Source organism: Dermacentor variabilis, chromosome 8 (genome assembly GCF_050947875.1).
Source record: "Dermacentor variabilis isolate Ectoservices chromosome 8, ASM5094787v1, whole genome shotgun sequence".
Taxonomy (NCBI): Eukaryota; Metazoa; Arthropoda; class Arachnida; order Ixodida; family Ixodidae; genus Dermacentor; species Dermacentor variabilis.
Genome location: NC_134575.1, coordinates 66,952,419 through 66,974,459, shown reverse-complemented (window position 1 = coordinate 66,974,459; position 22,041 = coordinate 66,952,419). Strand labels below are relative to the sequence as shown.

Below are 22,041 nucleotides of genomic sequence, written 5' to 3'. Positions count from 1 at the left end.
ATACGGACAATACAGATGAAGATTGATGCGCTGGTGAAATATGTTTCACAAGGTATGCCCAAAAACAAAACACAGACACACGTTTCAATAATGTGCACGTATCACTGTCCGCTAGTGAGATTATACATGTTCTTGACAGCTCACGTACACTGTATGTCCATTAGAATATATCGAATGCTTTGGAAAGTTTTCTGACTGCACTTTCAACTATAGCTGCAACAACTCTTCTCAAAACGATGAATAAGTTGCTCAAAAATTGTTATCTTTCTAGCATAGTCACCACATAAGACACAATATTAGAGGTGAGTTGTCGATATGAATAAGAAGTCGTAGTCATCACCAGCCTAATCCATCTTCACTGAAGGACGAAGACCTGTCCCATCTAACTTCAGTTACACTTGTATTGGATCCGCCGACTCCATTCTGTGCTCTCAAATTACCTAATTTCCTCGCAATATCTAGTTCTCCGCTTCTTCGATTGTGGTTCCCCTACCTTGGCAGTCATTTTTGTTGCCCTTTTAGACTACCGGAAATCTATCTGTTCTACGCATTACGTGAACCTGCTCGACTACACTGCTTCCTCTGAATCTCAGCTACAATTTCGGCTACACTAATTTGTTGGATACTGCATTCCTGTGTCTTAACGGTACGCCTGCGATTTGTAGTTGCATCGCTTGTAGCGCTGTCGTCCGTAAACGTATTGTCCTTTGCGGAACACAGGTTTAATGAAGACGCCAACCTGAGGGGGCCTGGTTGGTGGAGCGACATAGTGGCGCAGAATTAAGCTAGAAAGGGCACAGAGAGACACAGAGCGAAATTCAGTATGTGATAGAAGCTGAGAGCTTGGCCTGAACTACTATGTTCTAGGCAGCTACTCAGCGTTGAGAAAGGTGAACAAAAGGAAAAGGAGAAAGCAAAGATGACGATAATATGAAAATAAAAGGCAGAAATAAAAATATATAAGTTAACCGGGAACACTTACTGGAAATTCGGCGTCTCTCATAAAAGTTGCAGTGGCGCTCATGGCCTGGCAAGAATTATTTTGGCTATGGGCCTAAATGAGGGCTTTCAGAAAGTGGCCGATTATCGATCCGTGGCGAATATCCCTCTACTGATGGTCTTTCTCGCAAGTTACTACTACTACTGCAGTAACGAAGTGTATTCTACATAGTTGTCGGCACAAATTATCGGTATAGACGTATTCGATGACACGTTGTCTTTGTTTTATTTGTTATTTGGCGAGAGCACCCCTGTAGAACGAAATCCTGTCTGACGCTTTCTGTTTGGATGAAACGTCACAATATGTCGCTGTTGGCGTTACTCTTGTAATGTTGCTGTAATTCACGTCTTCAGTAACCTGGTATTCCGTGGAAGTTCATGTGAACGTTTACGGGCGAGCTAAAACTATTATCGTGCTTGTTAAGAATGACAACTAAAAAAAAATGGCGAAGTGATTTTCTTTTTCTCTTTACTTTTTTATGGCACGTTACCTGTTGTTCGCCGGAGGTACCGCAGAAAAGCAGGCACTTGCTCGTAACGCTCACACCACCTGAGGCAGTCGCACGGCACTCCGTGGAAAAACCAGGACGCGGTGCCGTTACTGTCGAAGGTGACGTCCGATTCGATGGCGTTGGCTTCCAGCTGCATGCCCTCGTCAACTTGCCAGATGGCGTTCACCATGTGGTAGATGTTGTACACGGGCCTCTGACCGGAGCCGCTCACCTGAACGGCCGGAGAAATAATTGCCGTTATTGTAATTCTTAGAAGGCATTCATTGCTCGAGAGGGGGCTTGGTTATTACAGCGATACGAAATCATGAATTAGGGACAACAGACAATAACATCGCTGCATTGCGACGGCAATCGGAAACAGGCGCGGTTTTGATGAAAAAGCATCGTTTGTAGCGAATAACTAGCCACAAAACCACCATAAAAAGTAAAGAAAGAAAGAAAAAAGAAGAAAGAATTGCCGGGAGAAGCAAATTCTTAAGTCCGAGCCGCTTATTCCATACGAGCAGATCCAACTTTCGCGGCCGTAAACCCGTTTCAACTTGCGTGCTACATTTGAAGTATGGAAGTCCGCGAATGCAGCATAAATTTTGAAGTGCTTCAGCGGGGGAAGGCCATTTGCGAAGAAACTATGATGTCGACTGTAATATCCCTGTGATTTTACGAAGTTTATGCGCTTACATTTCGTTGCAACAGCGCCTTTCAAAATGGCCGAAAGAAGATTGCTAGGAAATTGCTGTCATTGTAACAGTGTCTTTGAGTCACATAAGATGGACCATGAATGTGATGATTTGTGAACTATAAACTCCAGAGCAGCACGGATAGCTGCGAGTTCTGCAGCCGTCGATGACGTAATGTGAGATGTCTTGAACTTGAGGGTGACGCACTCTGCGGGAATCACCACTGCTCCAGCTGAACTATTAGAGGATACAGAACCGTCTGTGTAAACATGGATGTGTCCTCTGTGCTGTTCATGTAGCACTGAAAGCACGGTTTGTTTGAGGGCGAAAGTGGGCATCTCCGTTTTCCTTTTGATTCCGGGAATAGCAAGAAGAGCCTGGAGTGGATGGAGGCACCACAGCGGTTGAGGTGGTCGTGCTGCAGGCGTGAAGTTTGACGGTAAAGTTCCATGGTTGGCGGCAATAATCTTGCTAAACGCTGAACGAGGTCGAGCGGCAGGAAGGGAGGCGAGATGATGCGATGGAAGGCGGGCGAAGTGCCTGATATGCATCCTTAAAGTGTCGACTTGAAGATACGTGTTGATGGGGTGGTCATGCGCGATGGCTATTGTTGCTGCCGTGGACGCACATCTGGGAAGATCAAGGCAAATTCGCAGAGCTTGCGCTTGTACAGATTGGAGGGCACGGAGGTTGGTCTTGCCGGTCCCACCCAGTACAGGTAAGCTATAGCGCAGGAGACCGAGGAACAGTGCGTTATAGAGTTGGCAGCTCTTCAGTGTCTGATGTCTCCTTTCAACCATGGACCAAATGAGCAACTAGTCGCAGACATCCGACTGCTCCACCATCACGCAATCAACAAGGGACACAACATCATCTACCAGTGGATACCGGGACACTGTGGAATTTCAGGAAATGACAGTGCGGATGACGCTGCCCGGTCGGCTCATGATGGTGCCCAGATTATACCCATACCGCTGTCAAGAACAGATGCAGCCACAAGTCTTCGCTCCCTCGCCCGCGAGCTTACGCAGAATCTGTGGAACACCAGTGATTTCACGAACGCACGTCTCCACAAATTGGATCCACGTCTGCAACTCCGCCTACCACCAGGGTTGCCACGAGCGGAAGCAACACTTCTGTGCCGCCTGTGGCTCGGCGTGGCGTTCACGAACTCCTATTCATTCCGCATTGGCATGGCCGACAGCCCTACTTGTGACACCTGCGGCTGCGAGGAGACGATTCAACACCTCCTATGTGACTGTCCCCGTTACGCAGTGCGAAGAAAAGTGCTCGTGACCGCTCTCGCGAAATTGGACAATCGCCCCTTTACAGAGGAAAAAGCTCTAGGACATTGGTCCAGACGGGCTTCGGCACTCAAGGCCTTAAGGGCTTTGTTGAAGTTTTTAAGGAACTGCGAATTGTGCGACCGCCTTTGAACGTTGTAGCGCGTAGTTTCGCGTTACTGTGTGAATTTTCTCTTTTTTTCCCATTTTTATCCCTCTTCTTCTTTCTCCTTTTATTCCCTTTACCCCTTTCCCCAGCACAGGGTAGCCAGCCGGTACTTACACTGGCTAACCTCCCTGTCTTTCCTCTCCTTTGTCTCCTCCTCCTCCTTGTAACAGTGTCGCAAAATGAAAATCGAAATTAGCTGTACGCATAAAACCCACCCGGTGAGCAAGCAAGCTCGTGAAGTGCCGATCCAACTTTTTACTGATAATTTGAACACAAGATATTGCGTCGATGCAAGAGCACAGGACGTTGCTATTAAGACGAAGAACTTCCTTTCGTTTTTTCGGCCGTTGTTATGGTTGGTCAGTGGTTGATGGTCGGTGGTGGATGGTTGGTGGAGTGACTCGACTCAGTGAACGTTCGTTTGTTCTCTTCCCCCCCCCCCCTCTTTCTTTTGCTGGCTCGTTCGTTCTGGCTATTTGTTTACATTGAGAATCATCGTCGATGTTTTCTTTACATTTTTTTACGCAGGCGAATAGGTCCTTTTTCTTATCTTATTTTTAAAGAGGGGGGGGGAGGGGGCTCTCTCACGATTATATGGTCGGGTGTTCGAGGTCGGTTGCCAGTGGTTGGCCGAACTTCCGCCGCTCGCACCGGTGCAAAGGGCGTGCGTTTTCACCCAACTGAATTTCGGGGCGTGTTTCTGACCAAACGCCAAGAGTAAATATCTCAACCAAAAAGAAAAGAAGAAGAGAACATCCTATGCGAACGCAGTTCTTGAGAACTTATAAGTTCTAGATATGGCATTTGCAACGGTAAATAAAATTTTCATCACATGTCATTAAACAATCGGGGCTTTCGCGGGGCTTATGCAAATGCAATAGGCGACAGTGTGTAGGTTTAAAACTCGGCCTCGTCGCAGACACGACTTAGCAACATCGTCTGCTACGCGTAGCAGAGTTGTGTGCCTAAGGAAACGTTCTGTGCTGCCGCCATGTGCCTTCGCGCGGGAGCTATGGGTAGCCTCCGAAATGTTGGGTATCACTGTGGCGGAGCACTGGGGTGGGAAAGCCCCTCTTCTTCCCCTCCGCCCTCTCCCTCTGTGGAGACTGCATGACAGGGATCTAGCACCGCTGCAGACGTACTGGTTAGCGCCGCTGTTCACCATGGAATTGCGCAACGAAACGACAATCGCTACCTAAATGTCCTCACCGCAACAAATGTATACAACATATTCAAGCACATCATTCCTTAAATAAAGTGGAGTAGCTTGCCGAAAATGGTTCGGCCATTCGCTTACATTTACAATCATCGTCGATGGTTTCTGCGCAGTTTTCATCACCCGTGAATGGCGTAGAACTTTCTGGAAGACGCGCGGGCACCAGTGATTACTATTAAACGTTCGATGGCTCGTGCATAAAAGCCGACGCGCTTGAACGGCAGATCAGATTTCGACAATCGCCCACTGTGTTCGCCGCTATCGTAGTGCTTTAGGTGCAGCCTGTTTTTGTGCGCACAGGTTCTTCCAATAAAAGTTAATTTCGTCAATCACAGTATTGCTACTGCGTTCCTTACCGTCACTACTACGTGTCATCTGGTGAAAAGCGCTCCCCCAAAAAAGATAAGTCCACGTTGCTACCTTCTTCACCGTCACTACTAAGTGGCATCTGGTGGAGGTGCTAGTGCATTCATGTACAGAACGCCCCCGCAATGACGCAAACAAAGTCCGAACACCAAAGAGAGCAACGTCGCCCAAGACCAGCGAGCTAACCGCAGCCAGCAAGGAATGCCGCGGACCACGGACTTCTGCCCGATACGACCAGGAAGATCGAGGCCAGCCCATCAACCCCAATACCAGTTCCAGCATCCCCCATCGGGCTTCAACAACCCAAGGAGCCCCTTAACCTTCCGTGGAGCTTTGTCAGAGGATCCAGAAACCTGGCTCGAAACCTTCGAAAGGACCTCAACCTTCAACAACTGGACCTCTGAGGATAAAGCTACGCCATGTGTACTTCTCCTTGGAAAGTGCTGCAAGGATCTGGTTAGAGAACCGGTTGTCCGCCTTTACAAACTTTTCTTTCGATGTCACTAGACTTTTCCCACGTGAAGCCCGAATCGGCGCCTCCCATGCCGGAAGCGATGGCCTACGCCGCCGTCGCCCACTGTCAAGGTCCCCCTCCGAGCCCGCGCCAGGGCCCTGTAACGCCGCAATTCCGTCGTCTGCCGCCGACACGAGCAGCTCGCCCGTGTGCCGCCATGCGCCACTACCCAAGGAAGACAGATGTACAGCCCCCCCCCCCCCCCGACCACCGACCACCGCCCGCCGCCCGCCGCCCGCTGCCCGCCGTGCTATCACTGCGGCAAAGCGGGCCACGTCTACCGCCGATGCCCATGCTGCGACTTGGGACTGGGATGGTTCACCGCCAACGCGCCGCACGCGCAGTAAGGTGAACGGCCTCGCGATATCGCTGACTAACAAGCCGCCACTCATTGGAGCGCACGACGACCGTCCCTTTCGCCGTCACCCGGCGGCTACCTGTTCCCGCAAAGCCGACAAAACACTGGCCCAGCCCGGGGCCGGTCTGCAAGCCCACATAAGGAAAGCTAAAAGCAGCAACCGATGGAGGTGCGGTTGCTCTTCGTCGAATGGACAAAGATCCTCCGCCGCCGACAAAGACGCCGAAAATCCTTTCTCGACGACGTATCAACGAGGCGCCGCCATCCCGACGAAGTCTGGAAGCAAAGAATACGGCTACGAAAGATGACCTGACGACGCCACATACCAGCCACAGGTCAACGCGACGCAGCCGTAATCAGACGCCAAGACCTAACTGCAACGCAAGACAAAGAACTACCGACCTCGACGTGCTTCTCGACGGTCATGCAGTCACCGCCGTAATGGACACAGAAGCCGATTACTCCGTCATGAGTGAACACATCCCCGCCCAGTTGAAGAAAGTTAAGGCTGCATGGGAAGGAACTCAAATTCGGACCGCTGGAGGATACCTCATATCGCCGACTGGAATCTGCATGGGAGGATTTGCAGTTCAAGACCGGACTTACCCTGCTACCTTCGTTATCCTCCAACAGTGTTCCCGAGAGGTCATTCTCAGCATGTACTTCCTGAACCAACACGGCGCAATCATAAACCTGAAGTCGAAGTCGATAACGCTGTCGGAAGATCAAGCGATACCACCGGAGAGCTATCGTAGTCACCACGCCTTGAGTGTGCTCGAAGATTAAGTGAGCATCTGGACTCACTCCAGCATTGTTATTTCTGTCGGCACCGAAACACCCGCTGACGTAGAAGGCGTCATCGAGGGTGACCAACGTCTACTGTTCGACCGTGAAATTTGCGACGCTAGAGGGATCGCTCGACTGCACGGAGGAAAAACGAACGTGTTGCTGACATACTTGAGCCAGGAGTTCAAGCACATCAGCAAGGGCACGATGATCGCGTACATCGAGGAGATTGTGCAATCCAGCAGTAACTTTGCCTACTCGGATTCTGCCGCATCTACCCCAAAGACTATTCCCGAACCAGACTTCGTCCAATGAGTAAGCAGCAGCAGCTCAGGAGTCTTCTCCGATGATACAAAGGCTGCTTTTCAACGTCATCATGGATTCGACAAACATCAGTGGCAAAGCATCGCATAAAAACCGAAGAGTGAGCTCGACCACTCCGCTAGAGCACATACCGAGTTTCGACGCGAGAACGTGAAGCTACACAACAAGTCGACGAAATGCCGCGCGACGTTATCATCCAGCCGTCAAAAAGCCCATGGGCATCTTCTGTTGCCTTGTTGAAGAAAAAGGGCGGAACCCTATGTTTCTGCTCCGATTATCGTTGACGGAACAAGGTCACTAAGAAGGACGTATGCCCCCTCCTACGGATAGACGACGCATTGGATAGGCTCTGCAGCGTTAAATATAGTTCTCGTCGATGGATCTCAAGTCTGGCTACTGGCACGTATAAGTCGACGAAAGAGATCGCGAAAACTCCGCCTTCACCACGCCAGACGGTCTCTGCGAATTCAAGATCATGCCATTAAGACGGCGCTTCGCACCTGCAAAGTTCCAGCGTGTCATGGACACAGTGTTAGCAGGATTGAAATGTCAGATCTGTCTTGTTCACTTGGATGACGTCGTCGTCTTCGCCAGAAATTTCTACGATCACCTTAGGCCATAGAGTTTCACACAATAATTACTAGAGGGAATTCTGGCGCTAGTGTCTACGAGAGCTGCAATGAGAGAGGTTGTACCAGCATGGGAATTATGGGAAGTACATGGATATGCCTAAACTTCATCCTTTCGGCTGCAAACGGCTTTGTAAACTCGTCATTTTAAACAATGTGCTGCGTCATAAACAAGTAAATAAACATCATTAATATTGCCCGACGGCAGGATTCGAACACAGGAAATCTAGCACAGAAGCCTGATATTAAAACCATTAAGCCACGGACGCATGTAGCGACCAGCGAATGAAACGCCCTTATGAATTTATCGCAGGCATGCCAGTGCCTTGAGACGCTTGGCGTGTTTCGATTTGGCCACCTTGACAAGCTCAATCGTTGCAATTAACAGCGATTGTGCATGTTGGTGACGTATTCTGCACTTCGAAGAGTATAGATTGCGCTGAAATTTACAACAATAGGATTTATATAGCGTAATATACAAAGCCACAAGAACGTCTGAATCCACAAGCACAACGATCAGACAAATCCATGTACTTCCCATCATTCCCATGGTAGTACAACAACACAGGGAAACTATAAGCGGTCTGTTAAGCCGGTGCACTTCAAGTATTGCACTAGTGCACGAATCGCTTTTCGAGCTAGTGACGGGTGCGGCCGCGGTCCGAGTATTTTTGACTCGCTGAATGGTCTCGAGTCCAGTCGGTGTAAAGTTGCCCGCAGAGAGAGCCGTTAGACATCGTAGCGAGGGCAGGTACACAATCGGTGTTCGATGGTTTCCTCGCATCCACAGGAGTCGCACATCGGGCTCTCGGCCGTTCCCGAACGATAGGAGTATGCGTTCGTGAACGCCACTCCCAGCCAAAAGCGGCACAGCAAGGTTGTTTCGCCGCGGGAAAGGCTAGATAGCAGTTGTAGCCATAGTGTGGTGTCCAGTTTATGTAATCGACAATTGAAGACACTTGAACTCCAGATATCTTGTGACTTCTTGCGTGCAAGTAGGCGAAGTTCCCTGGCAGCGTCCGACCTCGCCATAGGTGTTAGACGCGTCTGTGTATCTTCGTGGGCAGACCGAGAAGCCTTGTCAGCTAGGTTGTTGCCGACGATACCACAGTGAGCAGGAACTCATTGAAATATAAAGTGGTGCCCTCTTTGCAGAGCATGATGGTGCATTTACCTGATGTCAGATATCATCTGCTCGTAAATTCTGTGATGAAATGCAGACTTGATACTGTGAAGAGCTGCCTTAGAATCATAAAATACGACCCACGTCTCTGTTGGCTCTTCGGTGATGTACGTCAAAGCGGCATGGAGAGCTGCAAGTTCTGCCGACGTAGATGTAGTCATGTGTGGCAATTTGAATCTAACTGTAACCTGCCTAGCTGGAACGACGAATGCGGCAGTTGAGCTGGTAGGTGAGGTCGAACCATCGGCATATATGTGACTGTGGTCATGATACGTCCGGCGCAGTAATATGAACGTAAGTTGCTTAAGAGCCAGCGATGGATGATTGCACTTTTTTGTAATTCCAGGAATAGCAAAATTCACTTGAGGCTGTCGCAGACACCACAGGGGACATGAAGGCTTCGCAGCCGGTGTAAAAGATGTCGGTATGCACTCTTGATGAGCGCTAATTACTCGTGAATAGGTCGCTTGAGGTCTCTCGGCTGGTAGGGAGGCCAAGTGATGGTCGGGGATCCTTGACAGATGGCGAATGGGTGCTCTGAGTGAGTCGACAGCTACATCTGTCTGGATTATATGGTGTCCCGCGATGGCAATTATTGCTGTTGTTGAGGTGCACCGAGACAGCCCTAAACATGTGCGTAGGGCTTGACCTTGTATGCTCTTCAAAGCGGGAAAGTTCGTCTTGCACGCACTTGATAACACTGGCAGACTGTAACGTAGGAGTCCGAGAAACAGTACCCTATACAGCTGCATCATATAATGGACTGGTGTACCCCAGTATTTCCCGCAGAGAAATTTGAAGACCTGAGCAATGGCAACTAACTTCTTCTTTAGATAGACGCAGCGAGGACTAGAAATCCACGCTGGCTGCAGTAGCCCAAGCCTCGGTGCCGTCCTAGTCCAGAGGAAAGAGGGACTTGAACGGGTGATAGCATGCGCTAGCCGTTTGCTGTCAAAAGCGGAAGGCAATTCTACGACAATTATACACACACACACACACACACACACACACACACACACACACACACACACACACACACACACACACACACACACACACACACACACACACACATATATATATATATATATATATATATATATATACGAATACGATACAAGAGAGCACCAAGCAGCGTGTCTCAGCCAGAGCAGCCCAGGCAATCTCGAGCTCGCGCCTCCCGGACGACTGGCGATTTGTCTGCAGTCTGCAGCGCCGGGCATTCCTCTTCACTACAATCGTCCCCCATACGAAAAGGAGCCAACCTGGCGACTCATGGCGAGCACAGAATCATGGGGTCGTAATACGGCTTCAGGCGTTGTATGTGGACGGTTTCACGACCACGACAGCGTTGGTCCGTAGGTGGCGTGACAGGCTCGACAATATAGTTCACAGTTGATGTCTGCACGACAACTCGGTAGGGTCCTTGATATTTCACACAAGCTTGGATGAGAGTCCAGCAAGAACGGCGGGGACCCAAAGCCACACAAGGGAGTCCGGAAGAAAGTGACAATTCGGGTGATCATCGTCACGTCGAGACTTTTGTTGCCATTGGTCGACGGCTGTAAAGGAACGGGCGAGCTGATGGCATTCCTCTGCGCGGCGGGCAGCTTCAGACATGGGCGTACATTCGGATGAGTCGGATCTGTACGGAAGAATGGTGTCGAGGGTAGTCGAAGGTTCGCGGCCATACAAGAGGAAGAATGGGGAGAAGTTTGTGGTCGCCTGTGGTGCAGTGTTGTAGGCGAACGTGATGAATGACAAGATGAGGTCCCAATCAGTGTGATCAGAGGTGACGTATTTGGAGAGCCTGTCGTCAAGGGTGCGGTTAAATCTTTCCGTCAGACCATTAGTTTGGGGACGGTAGGCGGTGGTGGTGCGATGAACGATGCGACATTCAGCAAGGAGCCCGTTTACGACTTCGGAGAGGAAGACACGTCCTCTATCACTCAAAAGTTCGCGAGGTGCACCGTGACGAAGAATAAAGTTTTTCGGGAGGAAGGATGCTATATCACGAGCGGTGGCAGCAGGCAGAGCGGCTGTTTCTGCGTATCGCGTCAAATGGTCGATGGCGACGATGATCCAGCGGTTTCCGGAAGCCGTGCTCGGAAGAGGTCCATACAGGTCAATGCCAATGCGATCAAAAGGCCTGACCGGACACGGGATTTGCTGGAGTGGACCAGAGACATGCTGCGCAGGAACCTTGCGGTGTTGGCACTGAGGGCACGACCGAATGTACTTGCACACAAAGGTGTACATGCCACGTTAATAATACCTGGAGCGAAGCCAGGTGTACGTCTTCAAGACACCCCGAATTTCACTCAACATTTCAACCCGGAGATGTTGAGGTATGACCAGCAACCATTTGCGGACGTCAGAGACGTAATTCCGGCGATAAAGAAGTCGATCCCGAATTTCGAAGTGAGATGCTTGGCGGCGCAAAGCTCGAGAGGATGAAGGAACAGTCGACGGGTTTGAAAGGAAGCGGATAAGCGTACTAATCCAGGCATCCTTGCATGGCTCCGAAGCCATGTCGCAGCCTGCTGGGAATGAAAGTACTTGGTCAACGGCAGAGAGGCAGGCATCGCTTTAGGTTGACACGGGCGAACGGAAAAGCGCGTCGGCATCGGTGTGGCGGCGGCCAGACCTGTAGACAACGTGCACGTTGAAATCTTGCAACCGCAAAGCACAGCGAGCTAATCGACCTGCGGGTACCTTCAACATAGACAGCCAACAAAGTGCGTGGTGGTCTGTAACGCGTCGAAGGGGCGACCATAGAGGTAGGGTCGAAATTTACCAAGTGCCCAGATTATGGCCAAACATTCCTTCTCCGTAACGGAATAATTCTTCTCAACTTTGGTGAGGGTGCGGCTTGCGTATGCAACGACGTACTCGTCGAATCCAGATTTGCGCTGCGCGAGCACAGCGCCATGTCCAACACCGCTGGCGTCGGTGTGCACTTCGGTCAGAGCTGTCGGGTCGAAGTGACGCAGTATAGGCGGCGAGGTCAGTAGGCGACGCAACTCTTAGAAGGCATCGTCACAAGCGGACGTCCATGCGTAGTCGTTCAAGTCGCTCCGTAGAAGCTGATTCAAGGGAGCGGTGATGGATACAAAATTCTGAATGAAGCGGCGAAAGTAAGAACACAGGCCAAGGAAGCTGCGAAGTTCTCTTACGTAGGAAGGTTTGGGAAAATCAGCAACTGCACGCAGCTTCGCGGAGTCAGGAAGAATTCCGTGTTTTAATACTACGTGGCCAAGGATGGTGAGCTGACTTGCGCCGAAGTGGCATTTCTTCAGGTTGAGCTGAAGGCCGGCCTCAGTTAGGCACTGTAACACTTCCTCCAGCCTAGAGATGGGTGGGAAAATCGGGAGAGAAAATAACCACATCTAAGTAGCACAGGCAAGTTTACCACTTGAGACCACGCAAAAGGTTGTCCATCATACGCTCAAATTTTGCGGGGGCGTTGCAACGACGACGACGACGATTAGAGGCTATCGCGGGCTGTTGCCTCTTGGCCAAGCGCGGCGTATTTTCTTTTCATCTGCGTCTTTCCACGTAACATATCTGGTGGAGGTGGACGTTCCCTGTGCCTCGTCACGGAGCTTCGCAGTGGACGGTACGTCGAGCCTTCATTCATGGCTCCCGGCGACGACAACTCGACTCCGCCGGCTCCGACACCTGCTGCCACTTCGACAACCTACATCACTCTCCCCGCTCCCCGTGATCTTGGCGTATTCCCGGGCAAAGATGGGGAAGACGTCGATGACTGGATCAGCCTGTACGAACACGTCAGCCGCAATAACCGGTGGGACCCTACTATCATGCTCGCCAACGTAGTCTTTTACCTCGGTGGCACACCTCGAGTTTGGTTTCGGACGCACGAAGATGAGCTCACCAGTTGGGATTCGCTTAAGCAAAAGCTCCGAGACTTGTTCTGCAACCTCTACCGTCACCAACTTGCCGCGCAGAAGGCGCTTTCCGGCCGTGTGCAGACGTCAACAGAGCCCTGTGTCACGTACATTGAGGACGTCTTGGCTCTGTGCCGCAAAGTTCACGCACGCATGACGGAGTCAGACAAGGTTTCCCAAATCCTCAAAGGCATTGCCGATGACCAAGCGCGGCTAAGCGCAGCGTATTTTCTTGTAAATATACTTGTATATAGCTTTTCATCTGCTTCTTTCTACGTAACGATATATATGGCGAAATTCCGCCTTTACCTATACGGCAGGCCATTCAAAGTCGTCAAAGTCGACCATCACGTGTTGTGTTTGCTAACGAAATTAAAGGACACTTCAGGACGCCTGGCGCGGGGGAGCCTCAGATTGCAAGAATATGACATCACTGTAATCTACAAGTCCGGACGAAAACATTCTGACGCCTGCAGCCTACCGCGCGCCCCCATCGATCCCCCACCTCAAGATGACGAGGATGACGACGCCTTCCTTGGAATAAGCGCGGAAGACTTCACTAAACAGCAACGAGCAGACCCGCAGCTAAAAGGCCTCGTCGATTATTTGGAAGGGAACACCAACGTGTCCCTAGGGCACTTAAGCACGGATTGTCTTTGTTCATGCTACAAAACAACCTGCTCTTGAAGAAGAACTTCTCACCAATCCGCGCCAACTACCGTCTTGTTGTTCCGTCAGCGCTGCGTCTAAAAGTACTGCACGCCCTACGTGACGATCCGACAGCTTGACAGCTCGGATTCTCCAGGACGCTATCGAGGATGCAGGAAAGGTATTACTGGCCGCGCCTGACCGCCGACGTCGCCTGTTACGTAGGGACATGCCGAGAGTGCCAGCGACGCAAGACACCACCGACAAGGCGAGCAGGATTACTACAGCCAATCGAGCCTCCTTCCCAACCATTCCAGCAGATCGGGTTGAATTTGTTGGGACCCTTTCCGACGTCAACATCTGGAAATAAGTGGATCGTCGTGGTCACTGCCTACCTCACTCGCTTCGCTGAAACGAAAGCTATGCCGAAAGATAGCACAGCCGAAATGGCGAAATTCTTTGTCGAGAGCATCCTGATGCGACATGGCACCGCAGAAGTCCTCATCACCGACAGAGGAACGACCTTTCTGCAATACAGTCAGACAAGCCACAGGAGGACAACTGCTTACCACCCGCAGACGAACGGTCTTACGCAGCGCCTAAATAAGACCGTCGCCGATATGCTACCAGTGTACGTCGATGCCGAACCCAAGACCTGGGCTGCCGTCCTGTCGTACGTAACGTTCGCTCACAACACGGCAGTGCAAGAAACAACACAGATCACGCTGTTCAAGCTAGTTTACGGCGGGAACTCGAACACGACTCTCGACGCCATGCTGCCGCACGTCTCCGATGAAATGAATCTTGACATCGCCACCTATCTCCAGCACGCCGAAAAAGCCCGACATCTGGCCCGCCTGCGGATCAAGAAACAGCAGAAGACGGACAGCCGACACTACAATCTTCGACGACGCTACGTCGAGTACTAGTCCGGTGACCGTGTTTGGGTTCGTACCCCAATACGGCGACGAGGACATAGCGAGAAGCTTTTACACTGCTATGTCCGAACCTACAAGATCATCTGACATATTGGCGCACTTGACTATGAAGTCGTGCCAGACGCTATTTCGCTATCACAGCGGCTCCGCTCACGACCTGAAATAGTCTACGTTGCGCGATTTAAGCCGTTCTACCAGCGCTAATGAACTTTGGACCTTTGCGTAGCTGACCTTTGGACTTTCTTTTTTTTGACTGTGTTACTTTGGAGTTTGTTTCTTTGATAAGTGTCCTTTTGTGCTTCGCTCATCTGTTTGCAGCATCGGGGCGATATTGCTTCTTGAGAGGGGGCATTGACGCGTGGACTTGTTTATCTTTTCCGGGTGAGCGCTTTTCACCGTCTAAAAAATGCTATTGCTCAGTGCGGGACGCCCCGGCATGTATCTGAAGTTTCTGGAATGTTATCGATGGCTCTATCCACTGTCTGTTATCACCGAACCTTGTGCAATCTGATTGCATATATGCGCGACGCGAATGGTGTAGAACTTTCTGGAAGACACGCAGGCACCAGTGATTACTCTGGAACGTTCGATGGCTCGTGTATAAAACCGACGCGCTTGACCGGCAGATCAGATTTCGACGATCGCCGACTGTGCTCGCCGCTATCGTTGTGCTTTAAGTGTAGCCTGTTTTTGTGGGCACAGGTTCGCCCAATAAAAGTAAGTTTCGTCATTCGCAGTATTACAACTGCGTTCATTCAAGGTAATATTGTTTGCCGTCGCTTTGGTGATACTCAGTATTTCTTTTTCATTCCGCCAAATTATATAATTAGCCTTAATTGATAAGCTTCTCAAATGTTATAATTAGACGAAAAGTGTCAATGAGAAAATTGTACAGCAACATGAAAAACTCCCGATACAGCTTTTTGTTGCTGTATACGTGCTGCATTAAAGTGTTTTTCCGAGCGTTAAAGAAGGCCGCGGAGGCAAGAAAAATTGCCGCGCGACTGGCCGCTCGGGGCACCCTTGCCAAATCTTCGGGCGAAGATCCAGCGCGGTTAAGTCAGATGCCGGAATTGCAAGACATAAAACTCATTATTCGCCGCGAGCTGGGCGTCATGTCCCTGGCTTCAGTTCGGTCTGGCTTAGGGAACAGGCTGCCCGCCATCGTACTTATACAAGCGGTTGTTCGGGAGGAGATACCAAGTTTTGGGCTTCCGTATCTGTGCTTGGACCGCCCTTCGAACGCTTATCAGTTTCCTCTGGCTGCTTGCTCTCAGCCACAAAGTTATCTCCCGCCCTGTCGAAAGAAGGTTGATTGGCGAACAGCGGCCGATAGGCCTAATGTTTTCATTGTTCGCAAATCGGAAGTATCGCCCGTCATTGTCGCAGCCACTGGTCGTAGCCTCCTCGATGATTCTCGTACTTTCTCGCCTTACATGCCTACTCAGAACCCTAATGCCGACAGCGCTCCGCCGAGACCCAGCCGCTCCCCGTCCCTCTAAGGTCTTGCTCGTCTAGAATCAGTAGCTACACTTTGGGAAACTAGGCGGAGCAGCTCCTGGAGGTGACACTGCAACTACGACCCGACCTATACAAATCCTCTTTTGTCTCTGCCTTCACGTGGAAGCCCACTGAACGCTGAAGTAGATGGTGTTCCCATCACATCTCTCGTCCACACAGGAGCACAGCTGTCACTTATGAGTGCTCATCTTCGCCGAAGGCTCAGGAAAGTTTTGACACCCGCCGTGCACTGCACAGCACGACTCGCCTACGGCAGCACATCACCTGTCATCAGAATTTGCAAAGCACGTTTGACCATTGGTGGCCACTGTAATATTAGTTCACTTATTGACCTCGAGCAGTGCCCGCATGACCTCCTTCGCGGCCTTGGCTTTCTGTCGAAACGCTCCGAACAAATTGACGGTTCAGCTGGTATTGCGCACTTGGATCTCCCATTTCCTACTGACACTACTTCTAGCAAAAATTAAATTATCGGGTTTTACGTGCGAAAAGCACTTTCTGATTATGAGGCACGCCGTAGGGGAGGTCTCCGGAAATTCTGACCACCTGGAATTCTTTACCGTGCACCTAAATCTAAGTACACGGGTGTTTTCGCATTTCGCTCCCATCTAAATGCGGCCGCCGTGACCGGGATTCGATCCAGTGAACTCGTGCTCAGCAGCCCCCAACACCATCGCCACTGAGCAACCACGGCGGGTGCCACTTCTAGGAATCCACGAGAATTGTACTTGTCTACCCATCCTCAATTTTGGATATTCAACGCACGTTTCTTCCCCCACGGCTTTTCCGTGGCCCATATCATGCCTTTAGGAGAATTCCAGATTTCTTCCTTGGCCCTTGAAGCCTTCCTCAGCAGCAGCGGGCTCCTGCTTTCCTTACTTTCGCCTTCTTCACCTGCTGACATTTGAAAAATGATTGATCCCGACCTCCTTCTGAGCAAACAGAAGCGCTTCGTAGCCTTCTCTCTCCTTATACGAATATTTTTGATCCAGATGACGGCGTTCTCGGACAGACATCTGTAGTCACCCATAGCATCAACACCCGTGGTGCCAGCCCCATTCGTAGGCGACCTTATTGCGTCTCCGCAGTGGAGCGGTCCATCGTACAGAAAGAGGTCGACAAGGTGATGGACAAGGACATTTTTGAGCCTTCGAGCAGTGCGTGGGCATCGCCAGTTGTCTTGGTAAAGAAAAAAGACCACTATTGGTGCTTCTGCGTTGACGTTAGCTACCATCACTTAAACAACAACAACAAATGTACCCTCTGCCTCGCATAGATGGGGCTATTGATTGTCTTCAGGGATTTAAATATTTTTCGTCAATCGACTTCCCTTCGGGCTATTGGCAGATTGGCGTAGATGGGATGAACCATGAGAACACCGCCTCCATCAGACCAGACGGTCTTTACCAATACGCTGTCAAAATCTCTGACGTCACGACAATCCAGGTGCGGGAACTTCAAGATGGCGGCGCCACCCGCATTTTCTCGAGGTTTTCTTTTCTCGCTTACTAAGCCTCGGCTACATACAGTGACTGCATGTGTTGCTATTGCAGAAGCGTATATTTATTTATACTCATGTTACTATGTAACGTTATGGGATAAGAAAAGAGCAGATTGGATGAGGGAACAAACGCGAGTTAATGACATCTTAGTTGAAATCAAGAAAGAGAAATGGGCATGGGCAGGACATGTAATGAGGAGGGAAGATAACCGATGGTCATTAAGGATTACGGAGCGGATTCCAAGGGAAGGGAAGTGTTGCAGGGGCGGCAGAAAGTTAGGTGGGCGGATGAGATTAAGAAGTTTGCAGGGACAACATGGTCACAATTAGTACATGACCGGGGTAGTTGGAGAACTACGGGAGAGGCCTTTGCCCTGCAGTGGGCGTAACCAGGCTGATGTTACTGTTTAGCACCTTCTTATTAAATACAAATATTCACTTAGGACACCTACGACAAAGAATGCACTTACTATTACGCCATGCATGACTTACGATGTGAGGAGTCGTCAGCAGAGCAACGAGGATGGTCCGCAGCCGCGAAGTTTCGGCCAGCATGATTCGCTGTTTCGCTTGCGTCTTGCTGCTCCGGCCAGTCTGCGAAGTTGTGACGTCACCGGCGTTGATAGTGTCAGTCGTAGAATTTCTGGCGGTCAGCACGTCCTAAAGCGTATGTGCGTGCTTCCTATCACTCTACATATAGCGGAGAAGCGATGACCTATCGCCTTACAAAACTTTGCGCGTGCCCGAAGAAGGGCATAAACAAAACGCTTTGGCTACGGCGCTCACAGCCGCATTTGAGTAGGAATGCAGCTAGGCGAAGCGCATGCTTATGCGAAAAAACAAAACAAAAGAAAAACATGATAAGCCACGCGCTTCCTCTTACAGAGCAGATAACGGCCGATTATGCAACGCGGATGATTACTCTCTTGGGTCGGCCTCCTCTCTTTATGAAAGTTAAGCGGTTGCTCTAAGCATGCCTCATAAATCATGCGCGTTGACTAAATGAAGAGCGTAGCGCACAACTATACGATCGCTATATTTACGGGGCGCTCAACGAGCTTTGAGCATTGTAAACAAGCTTGCAAGTGGTGTAACACTCCGTTGTTCATTCACGATGTTAGAAATATGCTACGAAAACTCTCTGCAAGGAGATAATTTGTGGCACGGTCCGATGAAGAGGCCAGAATAGGCCTCTTCAGAGGCCTCTTCTTGCCTGACTGCAATTACGTGCATATGGGAAGTTACGGCGAAGTGTGGAAACCTTCTTTCACCACTTTCAGTTTGGTATGGCTCATATATAGAGGGCGTCTCGGCAAAAGCTTTCGAAAATGTTTAACAATTGCCCATGGCAGTTAACACAATTGTATTCCATGAGTGTGGACTACTTGAAGAGGCGCGCACATTACTTACAGAAAAGAAATTGAAGTTCGTAATCAACTAATTACCAACATTCACTGAACCCGTATGGGTTTCCTTTGTAGCAATTGCTACAAAACGGGTGGATGTCTCATTTTCCCTTTATTCATTCACTGATTAAGTTTCTAACTGATTATCTTATGGACCGTATTGCAATTTACAAATTCTAGCGAGTGAGACTGCAAGGCCCATCCACTTGGAAATAATTGTGTGGATGACACGATTTACGGGATATGCGTCGTCAAACTTGCGGTAAAAAGGCACTGTCGTTCCACTTACTTTCTTAATAAAACGTCACTTTATGCATTGGAGCACAAAAGTAAATGGAACGACAATGCATTTGTCCGTAAAGTTCGCGAATTAATATATCTAAACTGGTGTAATCCTGATAATTCGTCCTAACTGGATCCGCCATGCGAACTCACAAGCTAGAATTTGTAAATTGCAATGCGTGGCATAAGGTAACTAGTTATAAGCTTAATTAGTGAATCTTAGTTAATTGTTCGATCGTGCGTTTCAATTTTTCTTGCATGTAATGTCCTCCTATTCGAGTAGACCAGCTCGTGGACTGGATTTGCGCTATCTGCCAAAGGCAATTAAAAAATAAGTCTGAAAATGTTCGCGGAAACACATGACATATTATTATTATTATTATTATTATTATTATTATTATTATTATTATTATTATTATTATTAGCTTTCAAAAAATATATGCACTTGACAGGATAGAGAGAGTGAGGAGCAGACTGGTAACTGTTACCGGAAGGGGCACAACGCCTGACTATCCTCAGAAAGGGGGGAACAGAAACATAGAAATGGAAGACAGGAAGAAGGGGAGGAAATCAAATAACATTACGGGGTTTCACGTGCCAAAACCACGATCTGGTTATGAGGCGCTCTGTAGTGGGGGACTCCGGAATAATTTGGACCACCTGGGGTTCTTTAACGTGCACCTAAATCTGAATAGAAGCTGTGGGAAGCGTCCTGCTCTCATAGCGATAGTGGCTCATCTATCCAACTTCGATTTGATCATGTATTGATTGACAGGGCACGATACGATTGGGATAGCACATACAATACTCTCGTAAGGTCAGCTGCTGGCTCAACTAAGCCCGCCGAAACACTTGCTAGGACCAAGTTCCCTTGACTTTACGGTACTAGCAATAAACTTTCCATTTTAAACGTTAATGCAAGAAGCCTTGTCAGCAATTTCTTTAAATTTCCTTCCTTGGTCTCGTCTTACTCGCCAGATACCTATATTATCGGTGTTACTGAGACTTGGTTATATGATAGTGTGCATGATTCTAAAGACGTAAATATAGTCCGACGTAACGCGCACGCGCGCGTGCGCTCGCGCACGCTACGTTACGTTGGCGAAAACAACTCCTTCCTAAAGTTTGCCCGCCCGGCACCAGCGCCGAATGCTCCCCTAGCGGACCGATGGAAGTTTCGAGGGTCGTCGCTGCGCTGGCGCGCGCCCGTGTTCTGTACGGCGGGAGCGCTCGTGCGCGTGGTTTTTGCGATGCCGAGTGCGACCTCATCAGCCAGGAAAGGTGGCACGCAATACTGATGTGTTGTTGATTGCCACAGCAGCCTCGAAGACACGAAAGGTCGTACGCCGTCCGTGAAGTTATACAGATTTCCTGGGAAGTGGTGCGAGAAGGACAGACGACAAGCATGGATAGCTGCAGTGCGCCGAGTTAAGTAAGCCTCATACTTTCGCATTCGCGTGTAATATCTTGAAAGCGGAATAGTCATATGCCTGTTTTTAGTGCACGGCCGTTTGTTTAGGCGTGTCGCGTTGTTGAATTGTGGTGGCATCCGCCGTTTGTTAGCGGTAAATGCATGCGTGTTGCGCCGCTAAGCTCGACGACGCGTGCTCGATTCCCAGCCACGGCGGCCGCATTTCGAAAGGGGCAAAATGCAAGAACACCCTTGTTACCGTGTGCTTTGATTTTTGTGCACGTTGAAGAACCCCCCGAGGTTAAAATTATTCCTGAGACTCCCCATTACAGCGGGCCTCATAATGATTTCGTGGTTCTGGCATGGTTTTGGCACTTAGAACCCCCGAATTTATTTGATTGCACTGTGCCTTCACTCGCGATCGGCATGGACGAGCTCAAGATAATTATTTCCCTTTTCCAAACGCTGCAACTTAAATTACTAGTTGTGCAGGTAACGAAAGGAGCCGCGCGCTACTTTTGTGTGGTAGCAGACCGTATTTAATGCAAGCCGCGGTCGCGTCGGGAAGCGGCAGATCGGAAAGCAGCAGCTCGAGACGTGCGCGTTATTTTTGTTGTTTGCCTGCATGCTTTCCAAGTATCTAAGTGTGCAAGTATCATAACTTGTAGTGGTACCACTCTTGTAGAATAATATATGCACACAATCACAGGAACGTTACCTTTGCAAACATATTATTGGGAGTAATTTAATCCCCACAAAAAATAGGCACACATACTGTTTCATTTATATGCGGGCCGCATTTCGATGGGGGCGAAATGCGAAAACACCCGTGTGCTTAGATTTAGGTGCATGTTAAAGAACCGCAGGTGGTCGAAATTTCCGGAGTCCTCCACTACGGCGTGCCTCATAATCAGAAAGTGGTTTTGGCACGTAAAACCCCACAATTTAATTTTAATTTAAATTATAGGCGATGCAGATGGAAGTGGCGCCAAACAGACCAATGGCAATCACAACAGTCTTCTCAGCAGTCAGCACCACCGGGACATGTGCTTTCGTACTGCAGTGACGCAGCTCTTGAGCAGCAGCAAGACACGTGTGAAACAGAGAGCCCCACCTGATACTTAGTCTTTGTGGTGCAACGTTCAATCCGTTTCCGACGCTTCGACAGACCTGGCTTACTGTACTGCGATGTCCGTTTCTGATCCAAAGTTAGAGTTGTAAGTTTCATGCTTTAATCGGTAGCAGTCAGTTTCCTTAAGTGCAACACATCTCATTCAAATAAGCTCCCTGGTTATCTATAGTGATAACATTTCCGTGCTTCGCGCGTTTTTTTTTTTTTTTTAACAAAGGCAATCGGAATGATCCCCAAGCTAATTTAATCTGCCCTTTTATCATCACATCATAAGG

General features: G+C 49.5%; 1 protein-coding gene across 1 annotated transcript in view; it reads right to left on the bottom strand.

The window, feature by feature from the left end:
- Positions 1-18,099, bottom strand: part of LOC142591076 (dermonecrotic toxin LsaSicTox-alphaIB2i-like) — a 29,483-nt gene extending 11,384 nt beyond the window's left edge. The window contains exons 1-2 of the mRNA XM_075703444.1: positions 18,028-18,099; positions 1,491-1,722 (exon numbers count right to left, since the gene is read on the bottom strand). Of these exons, the coding sequence (XP_075559559.1) occupies positions 1,491-1,722; positions 18,028-18,090 (295 nt within the window). The 5' untranslated portion in view covers positions 18,091-18,099. The remainder of the gene's footprint in view (positions 1-1,490; positions 1,723-18,027) is intronic.
- Positions 18,100-22,041: the final 3,942 nt, after the last annotated feature.